This window comes from Taudactylus pleione, unplaced genomic scaffold, assembly GCF_031769625.1.
Source record: "Taudactylus pleione unplaced genomic scaffold, aTauple2 ptg000290l, whole genome shotgun sequence".
NCBI classification, from domain to species: Eukaryota; Metazoa; Chordata; class Amphibia; order Anura; family Myobatrachidae; genus Taudactylus; species Taudactylus pleione.
In genome coordinates this window covers 11,480,974-11,501,472 of record NW_028284692.1, presented here as the reverse complement: position 1 = coordinate 11,501,472, position 20,499 = coordinate 11,480,974, and the positions used below count along the sequence as shown (strand labels likewise).

At 44.9% G+C, this 20,499-nt stretch overlaps 1 protein-coding gene across 6 annotated transcripts in view; it reads left to right on the top strand.

Annotated features, from left to right (window-relative positions):
• GAS7 (growth arrest specific 7) overlaps nucleotides 1–20,499 on the top strand; it is a 473,968-nt gene that overhangs the window by 362,692 nt on the left and 90,777 nt on the right. For 5 of the 6 annotated variants that reach the window (XM_088482672.1, XM_088482671.1, XM_088482666.1 and 2 more), the window contains one exon: nucleotides 2,518–2,571. The exons of the other annotated variant lie outside the window; for it this stretch is intronic. In XM_088482672.1, the coding sequence (XP_088338798.1) occupies nucleotides 2,518–2,571 (54 nt within the window). The remainder of the gene's footprint in view (nucleotides 1–2,517; nucleotides 2,572–20,499) is intronic. 6 annotated transcript variants of the gene reach the window in all.

The window sequence follows — 20,499 nt, the reverse complement described above, 5'->3', positions numbered from 1 at the left end:
TTTGCAACCCCTATGCATTGCCTTCACTTGATTCTTTTCTTACCTATATGCTGGTTTCTCTGAAATGAGGGAGACGCCCTAGGCAGACAGAGAGCGGCTCTCTGTCTGTGGGATTTTTGTGCAGGGACTTGGTGGAGGTGGAACTAGTTCCACCTACCATTAGAGGTGACGGAACTCTACCCCGTTCCTGCCCACTTTAACCAGAAGTAAGGGAGACAGGCAGAAAAATGTTCATGAAATTGTTGGTGTGGCCCAGGCGTATGATAGAACACAGCAACACGCAGACTGGGCCGGTTCTAGACATTGTGGAGCTCAGGGCGAAAGTTCACAGTTGCGCGCCCCCCCCCCCCCAAAAAAAAACCAAACAAACAAAAAAACAACTTTTTGTAGATGACGTTCCTCTGCGCGCGCTGAAAGCACACGCGCTTCCGGAAAGGGGGCGTGTCCGCTCTCCCCCCGTGGCGAATAATTGCCATGTGCAGTAATGCGCCTTACACAGTAATGCCCTTTATAAATACATTATGCCACATGCAGTAATGCCCTTTATAAACAAATTATGCCACACGCAGTAATGCCCTGTATAACACATTATGCCACATGCAGTAATTCCCTGTATAACACATTATGCCACACGCAGTAATGTCCTGTATAACACATGTATGCCACATGCAGTAATGCCCTGTATAGCACATTATGCCACACGCAGTAATTCCCTTTATAATACAGTATCCCCAATTCAAATTACGCCACACATTAGTCCCTTATTCATTTTTATTTTATTAACAGTTTCTTATAGCGCAGCATATTCCGTTGTGCTTTACAATTGGACACACAGTGGTGCCCCTTTTACACAATGCCCAAATTAGTGCCCCTTATACACAAGGCCCACAGTACTGAGTAGTAGTGCCCCTACAGTAGTGCCCACATTAGTAGTGCCCCAGTAATAATGCCTCCCTATAGTAGTGCCCACAGTAAGAATGCCCCCTATAGTAGTGCCCAAAGTTGGAATGCCCCCATGTTTGCTTTTTTTATTATGGGAATTTATTTTATTTTTTTTACCTTCTGGGGACTCAGTGACGCCCTCTAGGGGCCGGCGCCACGGGCGACGGCCCTGTTAGCCCACCCTTAGAACCTCCAAAGCACGCACAGATAACGGGGTAAAACACCTGATAGAACGTACTTCAAAAGATGTAAATGTAAGTGATGGAACCTGTGGTAGACCTGTGAATGTACAATATTGGGACAGTATTATTCCAACCCTACCTCCTTTACTGTTTCCAGGCCTAGATGTGTGTGAAACGGAGACCACCGTGTGAAAGTAGTGAATTGCAGCAAGTTCAGGTCATGATAGCACATTGCCCACTCATAGGGGGAGATGCAATTTTCAGCAAAGTGTTATCGTCCCCTCTGTTTAAAGTTTCATGGAACCATGGTCAACAATAACCCATCTAAAAAAAATGTACCCTAACACAGCTGCTCCTATACAGAGAAGTGTGTGATGTATCTGAATAGAAACCTGTTTATATACATATGGGGGAACCACATTGTTAAAATAATATATAATGATGACAAGCTTCATTAAGGGTGTTGACATATAAATATATTAACGCTCCAAGGCTGAGCAAAAGATTCTTTGCATAACAAAGGTAAGATTGTCTCCCTCCAACTAAAATAACACATAAATAAATGAATATTAGAGATGCGTAGGATATAGATTTGTAGAATAAGGGTTTATTTTGACATCAGATTTATTTTAGCTAGTGTTAGTTGCGGCCATTGCCCATGTGTTTTCATATTGTGCAGAATTAAAAATATTGCAAGAAAATAGTGCCAGCAAAATACAATATACAGGTTTTTGTTTCTCATAATGAGGATTATTCCAATGCAAAACACACACCTTTGTTTTACCTTCAGTGTTCTATTACTGTTCTAATTTAATAGTGTGTGTGTAGATATATACTACGTTATGGTAGAGAAATGATTAACCTTAAGAGATAACATGTTAATGAGGTAATGTTTGCTGTAAAATGACAGTCTAGGACTAGTGAATGAAACCACTATTGAGCAGGGGCTAAATGATTTTTCCCAGGATCCATGATAGGCTATAAGCATTTATGGGGTTATCTGCCTATGTTGCATTTCACTTACAATTTTACCTGTTTCGTTTTTTGGGGTTTTTTTTCCCCCGTAAGCACAGCAATTGTTACTTGTTGCCCTCATTTGTGCATGTGAGCAGCTGTGCTTACCCTTTAGTCCAGGCACGGATGAAAAAGGGAGGTGTGACTGCATTTTGGCTGAATTATCCAGCTCGTGTGCTGCTTGACTGGGCACAGTACGAGAGAGCCTCATGTGGCAAGCGATCCAGCTCCCTCTGTTGCCTCAGGACACTACAAGAGTAGGGCTAATGCACTGCCAGTGAACCGAGCCTTCCTCTCTACCTGATCCAACCTATAGATTTACACTAAGATGTCAGACATTGAGAGCAGCTTTGACGATGCCTCTTGCCTCTCTCCACAGAGCCCAGGGTCCCTGTCACCCACCAAAAAGCAGAATAAGGAGACAATCCTCACAGTGAGTACCATCTAAACCTTGTTACTATGACGATATGCAGCAAGTGCATCAATTGTAATTTCATTTATTCCTGTAGAGAAGTTACAACTGCTTCTACAAAAAATGGTTGCTTGCATCCCCTTAAGCCATTTACTTATTATGCCCCCCCCCCTTTATTATTAAAAGATACAAAGATATATAGTACAGTAGCCTTGCAGAGAACAAGTGTGTGGGGGAGGTGGGAGGTGTAGCCAGTAAAACATCATTTCAATTAGCAGATTTTTTTTTTTCCACTCTCTATCTGAAATTTTTAAACCTGCTGCCAAGGTAAATATGGGAACCAGGAAACACAGGGAGAAGCCGAGAATTGCTTCAATGCATTATAATGCAGAGCACTTGTAAAGAGATCCCAGGAAAAATGCAGAGAGCTTGGCTGCAAAAATGATACTGGAGGAGATTCCCAACTTATACTGATATTTTTTTCTTTAAAGAGTCTTTTTATGTCTATGCATCATATCTATGGCTTGTATGTATGGACAGTTTGTGTGTGTGTGTGTGTGTGTGTGTATATATATATATATATATATATATATATATATATATATATATATATATATAATATAGTGTACCCCCTATTTATACTGCCATGTTGTACTGCATATCTGTAGTGGCTATTTATGGCAGCAATGTTTGAGCTACCCTATAGGTAGATCTTTGTGGATTTGTATCCTTTTTTTAGTTCCTGTAGAGTGTTGAGTGTGAGCTCTAACACATGTTTATTATAAATCATTACAAAATGTACTTGAGGCAATGTTACCATATTGTAGAATGTGTACATTAAAGTCAATGTATACGGAAGTCCCGTTAGTGCAGAGATACCGCGGCGCAGGTGTTTCATAAACTGGTTTTATTTGGTGTCAGCCTGCAGGCAAAATACTATTTTAAATAATAATAAATTGTCATGACATTGATGTTAAAAGGTGAAACCTTTATATCTTCCTTGTAATTCTGATAGTGTTTATGCAGCATTCAGCATAACCATATAATAATACTGCGCACTTCACTGCAAAATCAAGGTTTATACCACAGGTAAACCAGGAGCTACTAATTTCTATATGGAAGAGATTGCCTGTTAGAATGCAGTGGATTAGTATGCTACACTACAATCAGATGGGTGTCAGATGGAGTTCCCTCAGTGTGGCTGTGTAATATTACATAAGACCAGTGTCTGCACTGCTCACACACAAGTCATATTGATAGCATATAGCGAGGGCTGCAGATATGTCAGTTACATTGTGTATATTCTCTCCTTGTATATAAAACACTGTATGTTCCCTGTGTACTCATTTTAGACCATTTTTTCGGTGTAGAGAAGTAGCTGACACCACCAAACCTGGAATTATATTTATTTGACCACGCACAGTACATGATTTCTGTAGCTACCAATAACCCATCTTCCATTATACTGTATAGTGCTTAAACCCCACAATTTTCAATTCATATAAAATAAATTGCATTCAAAAGACAGAATGCTTTTCCTGCACCCTAGATTGTTTTTTTCTGTATTTAGCCTATGATGATGAAAAAAAAATGAAACACATTCAGTATTTGGTACTTCGTTATATTTCATTTATTATAAATAATGTGTTAATCATTTGCATAATACATTAATTCAAACAAATATATCAATGGCAAATTAAGCTGATATGAAACTACACCAATATTGTAATTCATGTCATGAAGTTGTCAATCAAATAACTGCAAATATCTGTATATCTTTTTTTCTCTTGTTGGTTATAGTGTAAATACAGCATTAAACCTCCTCAGAACTCTGCAGCATTAATAAGAGTGATGGCACACGGGCACATTAGCTTGCTTTTTTTTAGTCATATTGTACAAGTTTTTTTAACTGCTTCTGAAAAGTGTGGCCCTTATAAAGCAAACAGCTTTTACGAATGCTGGGTACACACCTGAGCGGCCCAGCGGTATCACGCAGACCAAGCAACCAATTTGGTAAGCATACTCACTTACCAATTGTCCCCTCGATATGTCTGGCTAGACATTACACCTGGGAGGACATTTTAAATGTGCCCATCCAGTTGTGTTGTTATTGTCGGCGGTTCTTGCGGCCAGTGTAACGTTTTCGGTGCGTACAATATATCTGCAAGATATATCGCATCTGCCAAGCTGCACGGCTGACACACTGTATTTGTGGACGACATTGTGTGTAGATACAAGCTGACGCATTTAATGCATACTTGCCTACTTTTGAAAAGTAGTTTCAGGGAGATTATAGTTGGTAGTAGAATGCGGAACGCGACGCGGTTAACGTGACGTGTCATGCTCTGCTCAAAGGGTGCGTTTAACTCCATCTGAGGGTGTATCAACACAGTGCCCAGCATATATCCCCTCAATACCCACAACCTCACACAGTGCCCAGCATACACCCCCTCCATACCCACAACCTCACACAGTGCCCAGCATACACCCCCTCCATACCCACACACTCACACAGTGCTTAGCATGCACACACCCCATACCAACACAGTTCCCAGTATATACCCTCACATATACCATACAGTGCCCCGCATGCACACACCCCATACCACCACAGTGCCCAGTATATGCCCCCACATATACCATACAATGCCCAGCATGCACACCCCATAACCATACAGTGCCCAGCATGCACACCCCACACACTGACATAGTGCCGAGGATACACCCACATACAGTGATCAATATACATCCCCTATGCCCACAAACTCACAGTGGCCAGGATATAGCCCCCATACCCATACAGTACCACCATGCACCACCCACACCCATAGTGCCAGATACACACATAACAGTACAGTAATACCACCTCTAGCACAGCCACACAGCATCTGTCATAGCAGCAGAGAGCAGGGATATCTAGAGGAGAGGGTAATTACTGCCCCCTCAAGGTTGCTGCTAGATCCTAGTTTGTGAAAGGACCTCTGTGACGTCACAACCACGTGACTGCAGCAGAAGGGCCGCACTGTTCCAGAGTCACCATCCACGTGGGTATAGAGTGAGAATATATTTTTGTGATCGAAGCATAGCAAGCGTAGCGAGCCCGCGAGGGGACACTTTTGGCCCCCTCGTTCTGATCCTTGCCCCTCTCCCTTTGGTCACGGGTCATGTGGGAGTGACATCAGAGGTCCTTTGCAGCACCCAATTCTAGACCTAACCCTGCTGTCACTGCAGAAGGGTGGCGGCCATGTTGCTGAGGCTTTATCATTCCGGATACCTCTCTTTCATATGCTCTCCCCCTTTTGACCACCGGCAGCAACTGCAGCTAGAGAAGGCGCTCTACAGCAGGTTATTATTATTATCGTTTATTTATATGGTTCCACAAGTGTTCCGCAGTGCCTTACGTAGTACATAACCAAAAAGTGACTAACCGTACAATACAAACACAATGGAGGACAAGTATAATACACATTGGTGACCATAACACCCAGATAAGCAACAGAGCATAAGCAACCAAGTGTTAGGTGCCCTAGTGGGGAGTAAGAAGTAGATGAAAATAAAGTAGGGAGAAGGACAAGAGGGTAGAGGGCCCTGCTCGGAAAAGATTACATTGTAAAGGGGAGGGGCAGACAAACATCCATGACACAGATGGGGTAGACAGGGTGGAGGGAGCATGGAGTAGTGGGTTAGGATGGGAGCTAACAGGCTTTAATGAAGTAGTGGGTCTTGAGAGCCCATTTGAAGGATTGTAGAGAGGTGCAGAGTCTGATAGTGAGAGGGACGGAGTTCCAAAGGTGGGGAGCAGCATGGGCAAAGTCTTGGAGGTGGGAGAGACGGCATGCATTTGTTGAATGAAGAGGGTGGGCAGGAGAGTGAAGCGAGATGAGGTCGGAGATGTAAGTGAGAGAGGAAAGTGTGAGGGCTTTGTAAGTGCCAGCAGAGGAATCTGGGGTTTTTTATTCATTTTCCGGGGTATCGGAAGACTGCGCCTTGATCCAGGATGCCGAAGGGTAGGCAAGTATGCACAGTAGTGGTGCCCCTTATGTAGTGCCCACAGTAATGGTGCCTCTTATGCAGTGCCCACAGTAGTGGTGCCTCTTATGCAGTGCCCACAGTAGTGGTGCCCCTTATGCAGTGCCCACAGTAGTGGTGCCCCTTATGCAGTGCCCACAGTAGTGGTGCCCCTTATGCAGTGACCACAGTAGTGGTGCCCCTTATGCAGTGACCACAGTAGTGGTGCCCCTTATGCAGTGACCACAGTAGTGGTGCCCCTTATGCAGTGCCCACAGTAGTGGTGCCCCTTATGCAGTGCCCACAGTAGTGGTGCCCCTTATGCAGTGCCCACAGTAGTGGTGCCCCTTATGCAGTGACCACAGTAGTGGTGCCCCTTATGCAGTGACCACAGTAGTGGTGCCCCTTATGCAGTGACCACAGTAGTGGTACCCCTTACACAGTGCCCACAGTAGTGGTGCCCCTTATGCAGTGTCCACAGTAGTGGTGCCCCTTACACATACTGTAATAACACACAGAGTCACACACTACACTATACTTACCCGAAGCTCCGCTCCTCCTCCTGCCAGAGAAATTTGGCTCTATCAGTAAAGTACCTGCCTGGGTCCTGGGATAGATGCTGAGAATGGTTTTGAGGAATGACGTAATAAACAAGAGAACGACAAGTTTGTTCATTCTGCTGAGGGGAAGTTTCTTAATGTAGTTTTTTCTAAAACATCGGTGTCATTTGAATTAACATTTCTTGCAATCTGTCTCCAACACTGGTGGAAGTGGATGCCATTTTCCTGGAGACCAAAATGCACAGTAGCTTAAGTAAATAACTCAGCCACGATGGCTTCTACATTGGAGACAGATTTGTGCCTGTAGAGCTTACAACTTCCACCACCGCCCTAATGTTAGAATATTTAAAATAAATTGGTAATCATGTGTCATGTTAACTTTTTTTGTTCAAACGGTTATTATAACTTTCTTAACACACTATCAATTTATCAATGAGTTTTATTATACACAACTAATTTTAAGATTTGTTATGTATGAAATTGGTGCTCCAGCCAATCAGCTCCCAACTGTCATGTGTTTGAAAAATGACAGTTGGGAGCTGATTGGCTGGAGCACCATTTATCCTACTCAGCAAGTTTTAAAACTCGTTGCGTATGATAAAACTCATTGATAAATAGGCCACTAGAAACCTTATTGGTTTTATGTGTAACTTTATCATACAGTAGACATTTAACTTGTTGAATTTGATTTAAAGATAGGGTGGGGCTTTGTACAAAAGGGATGGGGCATTTGGAAACTGGGGTGGTGCCTCGCGGCACCCTCTGTTTGTCACTTTGGTTGCATGCCCATCACTCTCCAAGATGCTGGGCTGCCCCCAGGATCTCCCTACACTGGTGAACAGATGGCGTGCACATGGCGTCTCTTCTACCTCTGCTTACCCGCTGCTCTGCTACGCAGCGGTATGTGCTCACCCCAACTTCTCCCCCACCGCGGGACACTGCGGCACTCGGCTGAATGCAGGACAGTTGGGTATGACAGGGAAATAACGTCACCGAGACCCTGCTATACAATGCTATTGTTACTGTCATTAGGAAGCGGGGATGTAGCCATGATGACAGGATTCAGCGCCCAGACTCCCCAATTCACTTATGAAATGGCCGGCCGACGGGTAGTCCAGGAAAGTAGGCAAGTGGGACCCATGCATTTGACAGCAATTCCTGGAGTTGCCATTGGAGTTGTGTTCCAGGCATTGTAATCCGCAAAGCAGGCATGTGCAGGACAAAAGGAGCTGTCCGGGCTCTTATATGCCCATTTTATTCTGAAAGAGGGAACTCACCTGGCGCTAAGTGTTAAGTGATTATATTCTGTTCACTGAGACTGCCCTGGAGCTAGCACCTACCTGAGTGATTACCTGTGTACTGACCCGGCCTGCATGTGGATGCTGAGACTGCCCTGGAGCTAGCACCTACCTGAGTGATTACCTGTGTACTGACCCGGCCTGCATGTAGATGCTGAGACTGCCCTGGAGCTAGCACCTACCTGAGTGATTACCTGAGTACTGACCCGGCCTGCATGTGGATGCTGAGACTGCCCTGGAGCTAGCACCTACCTGAGTGTCTACCTGTGTACTGACCCGGCCTGCATGTGGATGCTGAGACTGCCCTGGAGCTAGCACCTACCTGAGTGATTACCTGTGTACTGACCCGGCCTGCATGTGGATGCTGAGACTGCCCTGGAGCTAGCAGCTACCTGAGTGATTACCTGTGTACTGACCCGGCCTGCATGTGGATGCTGAGACTGCCCTGGAGCTAGCAGCTACCTGAGTGATTACCTGTGTACTGACCCGGCCTGCATGTGGATGCTGAGACTGCCCTGGAGCTAGCACCTACCTGAGTGATTACCTGTGTACTGACCCGGCCTGCATGTGGATGCTGAGACTGCCCTGGAGCTAGCACCTACCTGAGTGATTACCTGTGTACTGACCCGGCCTGCATGTGGATACTGAGACTGCCCTGGAGCTAGCACCTACCTGAGTGATTACCTGTGTACTGACCCGGCCTGCATGTGGAAACTGAGACTGCCCTGGAGCTAGCACCTACCTGAGTGATTACCTGAGTACTGACCCGGCCTGCATGTGGATGCTGAGACTGCCCTGGAGCTAGCAGCTACCTGAGTGATTACCTGTGTACTGACCCGGCCTGCATGTGGATGCAGAGACTGCCCTGGAGCTAGCGCCTACCTGAGTGATTACCTGTGTACTGACCCGGCCTGCATGTGGATGCAGAGACTGCCCTGGAGCTAGCGCCTACCTGAGTGATTACCTGTGTACTGACCCGGCCTGCATGTGGATACTGAGACTGCCCTGGAGCTAGCGCCTACCTGAGTGATTACCTGTGTACTGACCCGGCCTGCATGTGGATGCTGAGACTGCCCTGGAGCTAGCAGCTACCTGAGTGATTACCTGTGTACTGACCCGGCCTGCATGTGGATGCAGAGACTGCCCTGGAGCTAGCGCCTACCTGAGTGATTACCTGTGTACTGACCCGGCCTGCATGTGGATACTGAGACTGCCCTGGAGCTAGCGCCTACCTGAGTGATTACCTGTGTACTGACCCGGCCTGCATGTGGATACTGAGACTGCCCTGGAGCTAGCAGCTACCTGAGTGATTACCTGTGTACTGACCCGGCCTGCATGTGGATACTGAGACTGCCCTGGAGCTAGCAGCTACCTGAGTGATTACCTGCGTACTGACCCGGCCTGCATGTGGATACTGAGACTGCCCTGGAGCTAGCAGCTACCTGAGTGATTACCTGTGTACTGACCCGGCCTGCACGTGGATCATACTTACCTACTTTTAATAATCTCTTCCCGGGAGATGCCCGGGTAAGAGAAGCAGCAGGGGGCCGATGGGGGTGGGGCCTAACGATTCGCGTCATTAAGCCCCGCCCCCTCGCGGCAAAACTGCCGCGATTGGGTAAAATTTACATAGGGGGCGGGACCAAATGCTGTGATTCATGTTGAATCACATCTTAAGCCCCGCCCCCTTCACGGAGACCCGCGATCGCCGCGGGTATCCTCCTCATTCTGCCCACTTCACTAGGAAGTGGGCAGAAAGCGGGAGAAATGCCTACCCTTCCGGGGGTGCGGGGGTTACCCGAAAAATTGGGAGCCTCCCGCGAAAACCGGGAGGGTAGGCATGTATGAAATGATATATCGATCATCGTCTGTACGAACGATATATCGCATTATGTATACCCAGCATTAGAACTCAAAGGTCTCCCATAACAACATGGCCTCCTATGTACTAGCATTTCACATGAGCACTCTTTTCACGATGCTGCAGGCAGTGCATAAAAAGCTGCTCTAGTGCTTAAATGACGCTTGTGACAGCCTTCTTCTCATTTATTACCAGTTATTTATATAGAACACATATATTCTGCAGTGCTTCATGGAGAGTTGTGTAAAAAATGCAGATATAAATTATGTCAGAACTAAAGACACACATACGGTATGCATGCTGACTTGGGCGCACCTCAATGGTTGCAGATCTGTCAAGGACACCAATTTGATTTTAGGAGCACAATAAGCCTAATTGCTTCCACCTCTGCATGTGCGACCAGTGCAAGGTACAGCTTGTATGCTTTTAATGTTATTACTGAAATATGGCTATAACAAATTAACGACAATAGTGTTCCCCTTGTGTTTTTTTTCCTGAGCTTTGTTACTTATTAAATGTGTTTATTGGATTTAAGAAAAGAAATAGTGATTAATCAGAACTATACCCCAACAGCTATCTATTGTTTTACCACATCCAAGTACAATGGGCATGTTCTGCCTCTTTGGGATAATGATTGTACTAAAGATTAAAAGTACAGTAATGGTGGGTACACACTGCAAAGATATATCTGCAGATCGAGTGATCTGCAGATATATCTGTAGATGATGGTCATTCATATACACTGAACAACCATCTTCCAGGTAGCCACGGGTCCCGCTGGCCAGGTGTCGCATCGTGACCCCCTCCCCACGACTGCTGCTGCATGTGTATGTGTGATCGGCCTATCGCCCGTACTCACTTGCCAATGGGCATACAGTATATATCTGCCATCGGCTGTGGAGGTGATTAGTGCAATCACCCCCCACCAGTACCACCTCCCACTTATCTGCCCACTACCACTGACTGCGCCTGTTATACAGGTGAGGCCAGTGGTAGTGGGCAGAGCAGGAGTTACGCATACTGACAGGCGCACATTTGCAAAAAAAAAATGTGGAGGGGCTTGGACTGCACACCCTAATGTTAAACATAATAAGAGGTGTGTGCACATGCTGAGACTTGTAGTGCCATGCAGGAAAAAGAAAATGTAGGTGCACACTCTAAGCTAGGGGCATTTCAAGAGAGGAGGGGGCCTGTGTGCAGTCTCTGTCCTGGGCCCCCTCCTCTCCGGCCGCAACGGTAGACTCTGGGCACTCAAGCGTGCCCAGAATCTACAGCGCATGCGCATGTCACCAGGAAAATGGCGCCGCTGCCATTTTCCCGGTGTTTTCCCTACTGCGTATGCGCAAAACGCCGGGAAAATGGCAGCTGTGGCCATTTTCCAGGCGATTTTGATAGCGCTGATACCGGCGCCAACGCGGGACTCCGGTGGCGGAGTGGTAAGTATTAAAAATATGGGTGCACGGAGTTCGGTGTGGGCCCCCTGAACCCAGGTGCCCATGTGCCTTGCACACCCTGCACCCATTATAGAAACGCCCCTATTCTAAGCACTAAGAATACTGATAGTCAAAACAATTCTGATAAACTCTACAAGTAACATGGAGTATGTTTAGGTTCTTAGTACTTTTGGCCAAAATGCGTGCCCATCCATCATGTCAAGGTGAACCCCATTTAATGGGTCCCTAACATCTCTCACCTCCATCCCTGCCACATTGGAGCCTACAGTTCAAATTCTATACCACATGCACACTAGCACCCAGTTTGCTAGCAACTCAATTAATCTATCAGTATGCTTGTGGACCGTAAGAAGCGGAACACCTGGAAGAAACCCATGCACACACAGGGAAAACATACAACCTCCAAACAAATAGCGCCATGTCCAGCGGCGGCTCCTAACCTGTCTGGCCGAGGGGTCTGCATCCTGATCTCCTCTTCCCTGCTAGTCTCTGCCCTCCCCATGATTGATGGCTGACATCTTTAGGAGCTTGGCTAAAGTCTGGACTATTTGGGGGCGTGTCTTAAATCCGAGGCAGGGCTTAAGTCCGGCAGTGCTAGAAAACAGGCTGGCTTTTAGGGACTGCATCTGCTGCGGTCTCTAGAAGCCAGATAAGGCTGCCGTAACAGTAGGGGATTGGCTTCCCATGGCAATCACTCTGTCTGCTATTGCAGTTCGGACTGGCAGTCCCAGGGTGAGATAACACCTCCCCATGGGACTGCCTGTCTGGCTGTTATTAGCAGGGAGTGCTTCCAATGGAAAGTCACTGCCGCAGCTAGGTAGACCCTGTGGGTGGTGGGTTTTACTGCGGTGCTGCAGCCCCTAGGTAAACTCTGACACTGTTCAGGTCCCTAGTGTTGTTAGGTGGCAGTGCTAACCACCAGATTCCTCCCACACTCCAAAGGTATACTCTAAGATTAAATAGTGTGTGTGTCCATGTGGTAGGAAATATTGAATGTAAACTCCGCTGTAGGCACTCTATAAATAGCTGCTAATAATACAAATAGCTTGGGCTGATGATGTGCAAGGCCGGATTTGTGGAAAGATCACAATGGTTAGGCCTAGCAAGGAATAGTTGCTGCAGGAGAATTCTGCAAATTTTGTCATATTTTGGGATTTTTTTCTGATACTTTTACATATTAATAATTTATTTACACATTTAAATTAAATCACAACATGTAACTATACTTGCCCACTCTATTGGAATTGTTCTCCCAGGAGAATAGAGTAAGCTTTCCATCCTCTTCATCAGTTTGTCGCAGTTGTAATTATGCAAATCGCATATGTATATGTATGGAGTCACCATGGCCCCACCCATAGTTACAAAATGCCCAACCGCACCCTCCGCAGTTATCTCTGGGACATGCCCCTCCAGAAAAAATATGCTGTAACCCTCCAGGGAAAAAAAGGCTGTAACTCATAGTAACCAGTCAGAGAAATATTACAACTAGGGAAGCCAATCCCGCCTCATTTTTTCAATCCCAGAATTTCGGGATTGAAATAAATCTCAATGACGGGATACCCGAGGAGCTCTCTTGGTCAGGATCCTGGGGATGACACCTGACGCGTTTCTCGGCCAATAGAGAGGGCCGTTTCATCATAGACAAACTTAAGTAAATTAATCAAGTATCACCTGAATAAAATAACAAGCAGTACAGTATTCCTCGATCTAAAGAAATTCCAGAAGAGATGAGAAAGTTATTGAAATTTATCAGTCTGAAAAGTGTCAAAAAGTAATTTTTAAGTCTTTGGGACTCTAGCGGACCACAGTGAGAGCTATTATTTCTGTGAAGAATTCCTGGAATAGGTGTGACACCTTGACAAAGACTAACACAGTTGAAACGCATTGGTGGGACAGGACAACTGCTACCTTAAGGGGACCCTGAAAGGTTTTTTCCATCTGGAGCCTGGAGGTGCTGTACCTGGGACTTAACCCTTCACGCTTTCCATATGCCTTTACTTAAGGCCCTTTCTGGTATGCAGTCATTTCTATTGGTGTAACTTATAAGCATTTAATGTTTTATATGTGCTATAAATAAATATCAGTTTTACACTATGGGAAGCATCTCTTTCTGATTTTCTTTGAGGTTTAAACAACACTGGAACCTTAAATCAGAGAGATTCCCCGGGAGGATTGAAGACTGTCTTGAAACAAGATAAAAAGGATTTTTGTGGTGTCTTTTAGACTTTTTACCCCAACAGTTGGAGCGCTTACCTGCCTACTTTTTTATTTTATTTTTTGCATTAAAAGTTTTTATTTAAATCAACAAAAAAGAAGAAACACATCCACAGTATTCAACAAAATTAATTCTATAACATAAAATAAATCACAAAATAAATCACAAATAATATAAGACAGGTCACAAATATACAACAAAGCCTGGAACAGAACATAGGTTAAAAAGGGAAGGGGGGGGGGGGGGAGGAATGAGAAGGAAACCAACCAAGATAATATCCTAAAAATCAATTAAAATATGAGGGGAGTCAACAAGTTCCACTGATATGGCCTGAATAGGAGAGATAATCTTTAATCAGAAACCATGGTCCCCATATGTCACTGAACTCTCAATATCTAGTAGCACCAGACATCATAAGATCATCCATAGACATATAGAAATCCAAGCTGGAGAACCACTCAGCTATAGTTGGGGGGTTCGGTGATCTCCAGTGGACTGGGATTACAGCCTTGGCAGCACTGTTGAGTTGTTTCATAATCGATTTTTTATATAAAGCCATTGGACCCTCTATCTTATTAAGGAGCCAAAAATCAGGTTCTGAACTAACGTCCTGGCCTACAATCTCTTTAGATAAATAGATCACCGAGTTCCAGAAGGGGCATAAAGAAGCACATTCCCACCATATATGGAGAGGGGAACCAACAACTGAGGCACATTTCCAACATGTAGTGGAAACACCAGGGTACATTTCAGCAAGGACTGAGGGGCACCTGTACCAGCGGGACAAAACTTTAAACTGAGTCTCCCCTACTAAATAGCTAACCGAGCAGGACATAGTGGTCTGAAAAATCTTATCCCAATCTTTAGGGACTAATTGTATACCCTGATCCCTTTCCCAGTCAGCTGCGAAGCGTGGCAATGTGGAAAATGTGTCTTCAATAAGTAATTTATATCCATAAGAGAGAAAATGTTGGGGATGGGACTGGGACTGACACATCAATTCAAAAGCCGTCAGGAGTCTACAAACAGCCTCTCGGATCAAGTTACTAGACAGAAAATGTTGGACAGGGAGATATCTCCAAATCTCAGAGGCCGGTAGATCCCAAGTCTCTTGAACTTGGTTAAAAGAAAGCACCCCAGCCGAGGACACCAGCTGACCGACACGTGTCACCCCAACTTGTATCCAATGTCGATATGTGGAGAAAATCACCCTTGGGGGAAATTCTGGATTATGAAAAAGTGGGGTCATAGGAGAGATTGTAGAGGAAACACATGGTCTTTTCCTTAATGATTCCCAAAGAGTAAGAGTCGGGCCTACAGTGGGGTGGGTAGTAGAGTGAAGGGCCTGTAACCACGCTGTCAATCCAAGGCATGCTGGGAGACCGTGGCTCTCAAGCCTCACCCACTGTCTGTCAGAATCTGGTCGGGTCCATTCGAGGACTCTACTGAGGGCCACTGCTTTATAGTAAGTAAAGAAATGGGGCAACTGAAACCCCCCTAAGTGTCTACGTCTGAAGAGAACGTCATGTCTAAAGCGAGGCCGTCTTCCACCCCACACAGTGTCTCTCAAAAAGCGGTGGATGTTCAGAAACCAGCTCTTAGGGACGTAAATCAGGAGGGTCTGGAGCAGATAAAGTACTCTAGGAAGTATATTCATTTTGATTATACTCGCCCTACCCATCCACGAGAACACACCCCGACGCCAGTCCCGAAGTTCACTTCTGATCTTTGACAAAAGGGGTAAAAAGTTATCTGAATACAACCTGGGCAGGTCACGGTTCAACCAAATCCCCAAGTATTTAAGCTTTGAGGGATGCCAGGAGAAGGGGAAAGAGGCCTGTAAACCTTCCACCACTGTGGGGTGGGAGTGAAAGGTTAACTGTTATTTAACTCTAGATTTAGAGAAGTTTATTTTGAAATTAGAGAGAGCACCAAAGTCCCGGAACTCAGAAACTAAGTTAGGTACAGAAATAGATGGGTTGGCAAGGACGGCCAGAAGGTCGTCGGCAAACAAGACCAGCTTATATTCACGCCCATCTACAAACAACCCAGATATGTCAGGGTTTAATCTGATAGCCCTAGCCAACGCCTCCATACACAAAACAAAAATAATGGGGGATAGGGTGCATCCCTGTCTAGTGCCATTAAAGATCTGCACTGGGTTGGAAAGGGCACCATTTATCTTAATATGTGCCATAGGTGTGGAATATAAAGCCAGGATCCTATGCAAGGATGCAGGACCCAACCCCATGTGTGCCAATAAACCCTTCATGAAATGCCAATTTATTCTGTCGATAGCCTTCTTTGCATCAGTGGATAACAGAAGAGCTGGGGATTCTTCCGTTACAGCAAGATGCATCAGGTCAATTACCTTGGTAGTGTTGTCTCGAGTCTCCAAGCCCGGGACAAAGCCAATCTGGTCTGAATGAACTAACGCAGGAAGAAGAATCTTCAGTCTGATCGCAATAAGTTTGGAAAATAGTTTAATATCTGTATACAGTAGGGAGATAGGCCTATAGCTGGAGCACAGGGTCGGGTCCTCATGGATAACCGCAACATGGGCTTCAAGGGACTGGGATGAAAAACCTATCTTATCAGATACAGAGTTAAAAGCTGACAACATCTTGTATAATGTGGTTGGTTGAAGATTGCACTCGCTGATAAAGAAAAATTTCTTGAAGCAGTAAACAAAACTGCACTTACCATGGTTGCATCGTTCATCAGATTGTTGTGGTTCCACAGTGGCTGAACAGTCCCTGTTCTCCTCTCTGTTTAAAGCTTTTGAGCAGGTATCAATGCTTGCCCTTGAGTTTCCCATTTGTATGAATGTGAATTTCACGTGAGGAGGAAGATTTCAACACCAACTTAGCCTTTTTTAAACCGGTTGAGCCATAAGGGGAGAGATGAGTGTAATATGGCTCCATTATTATATGATTTTGTTTTTTATTATTAATGTATTAAAGTGGAAACCCCATTGTGAGGATACAGTGATTGTGTTTAGCTCTTTTTGCCACTCACTTCTTACTGGTCAACCCAGAATCTGCTGGCTGAGAGTACCTGGTAACCTCTATGGCAGTGCTTCCCAACCTCAGTCCTCAAGGCACACTAACAGTCAAGGTTTTAAGGTTATCCATTCTTGAACAGAGGTAACTTAATTATTACCTCAGTTATTTTGATTTTGCATCTGTGCTCAAGCATGGATATCATCAAAAATGAACCCTGTATACTGGAGTCAGAAAATGAACAGTCTAAGCCTAAGAAGATATATAGGTTAGTATAGAAGTTAGTTATTTTCTATTCAAAGAGGACGGAATATAATTTCAAAGTGGCCTGATTTGGTAGGTGTGGCCAAATTTTCAGTATGCAGAGCAACAGATAGTGAGACAGAAGTGTACATAATTAGAGGCAGAAACACAAAGAAGTTAAAGAAAGGCACAGACATAAACAAAAAGAGGAGGCACAAGTTCAAAGGGCTTACAGAGACATATACACGAAGAGGATAAAGCAGAGGTGGTAATAGAGCTATACACTCTGGGGAGGGGAGGAAATACAGAAGCCCACCTTTAACATGATGGCTTAATGTAATAGGTTCTGATCTTCAAAAATATATATATAGATCTATCGATCATAAAGTCCCCGGTGTAGGCGTTTGTGTGTTTGTTTCGTTCGTGCTAATCTCTTGATTCACTGGACATACTATATATATGGACAAAAGTATTTGGACGCCTGACCATTACACCAACAAGGACTGTAATGACATTGTATTCAAATACATATACTTTAATATGGAGTTGGTCCCCCTTTTGCAGCTATAACAGCTTCCACTTCTTGGAAGGCTTTCTGTGGGAATTTGTGCCCATTCATTCTGTAGAGCATTTATGAAGTCAGGCACTGACTTGTTGGATGAGAACGCCTGGCTCCCAATCTCCGTTCAAGCTCATCCCAAAGGCGCTTGATGGGGTTGAGTTCAGGGCTCTGTGCGGGCCAGACAAGTTCTTCCACACCAACCTCATCAAACCATGTCTTTATAGTCTTTGCTTTGTGCACTGGGGCACAATCATGTTGGAATAGAAAAGGACCTTCTTCAAACTGTTGCCACAAAGTTGGAAGCATAGCATTGTCCAAAATGTCTTGGTATGCTGAAGCATTAAGATTGCCCTTCACTGAAGATAAGGGGTCAAGCCCAAACCCTGAAAAACAGCCTCATACCATTATCCGTTACCTGTCTGTCTTCAGCTATGGAATCAGCACCATGTGCCTTAGCAGTCGTTGACCCCGCTCTGTGATTTTATGCTTCTATTTTCTAATAATATCCCTTACAGTTGACCATGGAATATACAGTAGGGATGAAATTTCACGAACCATCTTATTGCAAAGGTGGCATCCTATCACAGTACCATGCTTGAAGTCACTGATCTCTTCAGAATGACCCATTTTGTTTGCAAATAGAGACTACATGGCTAGGTGCTTGATTTTATACACCTGTAGCAAAGGGTCTGATTGAAATACCTCAATTCAATGATTAACAGGTGTGGCCAAATACTTTTGTCCATATAGTGTATTTTGATGGGGTTTTCACTATTCTATGCAGCATTGGTCGAGGAAGGTTTAGGTGTATGAACCATTCATCTGTGACAAAAGGGAGCCGAGCAGTGGCGCAAGTGACAGAAGAAAATCTTGCACCAAACTGTTGTATAGGAGCTGGCCCGGGTGCTGATACAGCAAGACAGCATCTGAAACTAAAGTTGGCCACACATCTAAAGATTATCTGTCCAACCAGACAACTAGTTGATTGGTTGGAATGAAAACCTGGTAAGGTATGAAAGCAAATGACAATCAGCAATATGCTCCCAAACGCCGGAAAAGGGACAAAAACTGTTGTTTGAACAAAATGTTTAGATCAAACCTTTTAACAAACTTGTCTGAACGACCATTTTCATCTGTTTTCTGGCATTTAGGAGCAAATTGCTGATCATCATTTACTCCCATACCTTACCAGATTTTCATTCCAACCAATCAACTAGTTGGCTGGTTGGATGAAAGTTGGTCTAGTGTGTGGCCAGCTTTACTTTCATCCAACCATCCAACTAGTTGGCTGGTTGGAATGAAAATCTGGTAATGTATGGGAGTAAATGATGATCAGCAATTTGCTCCTAAATGCCAGAAAACAGATGAAAATGGTCGTTCAGACAAGTTTGTTAAATGTTTGATTTAAACAATTTGTTCAAACAACAGTTTTTGTCCATTTTCCGGCGTTTGGGAGCAAATTGCTGATTGTCATTTGCTTTCATACCTTACCAGACTTTCATTCCAACCAATCAACTAGTTGGATGCAAGTTGGTCTATTGTGTGGCCAGCTTAAGGCTTGGAATGAAGCAAGTCACGGAAAACACTGTTGTGCTGTGTGAGTGACTGACTACTGCTGCTGCAGGGCCGACGGCTGCACTCGGATTGACACTCTCAGACATTGAGAGCCAATCATAGATAGCAATGTGCCCTGTTGCTTAACAGCAATCTAAAGAGAGAAGGGAGTCAGGGTCTCAGCAGGGTCACATCTGAGGCAGACAGAGAGTGAGAGACAGCCTCCATCAAGCCCATGAAGATGCCCAGGTCTCCTCACAGAATCACTAGTGAAATAAATAGCTCCACCTGTGGATCTTTTAAAATGTGTCAGTGAGTAATGAATACACCTGTGCACCTGCTGGGTGACCTGGAAAATGTGAACTGTTTGGGGTCCTGTGGACCGAGTTTGAGAACCACTGGCATAATGCATACACAGTAGCCCGGAAGGAGTCAGGAGAGGCATAGCTATCAGGAATTTAAAAATCCAAACTTTTGGAACACCATCGAATCATTTCCATTTGATGGTGGACTTCCACCATCAAATGGTAAAAACTCTACCACCGTCTGTACAAAAATATTGATGGTTAGTAACCATCGGATTCTGATGTCCATCTCTACGCTGAACCTGCAGGTGGACTCCGGCCACCACTCCTTCACCATGATGTGCTACCTCTCCAGCATGATGTTTCCGCTCAGCCATATGCCCTCGGTGAACAGGAGGCACCTCCCACGGAAGTCAGAGCTGTTCACTTACAGGGGCACCACGACTAGGAAACTCTACAGGAAGCCCAGGAATTGCAGGGTACATTGTGCAAAAAGGACATTGCCCATCGCCATAAGCAGGGACCTATGGTGAAATGCAGGGGGCAGTAGTGACATAGGTTGTTATGTGATGCGGTTGGGGGGGGGGCTGTGGTGAGATGAAAATGCTCCAATGCAAAGTTGGGATTGGTCGCTAGTGTATATGTGTACGTATGTGTGTGTGTGTGTGTGTGTGTGTGTATATATATATATATATATATATATACACACACACACACTGAGGACCTCATTCAGAGTCGGTCGTTGCGGACGCACAGTCGTACGCCACCGATGTTCGCTAAATTGCGCATGCGTAAAATTCGCAGTGCGCGTGCACAAACTAGCTATTACGATCAGAAATTTCTCTCTCCTTCAACTTGGCCAGGTCATTAGTTTGAGTGACAGGATG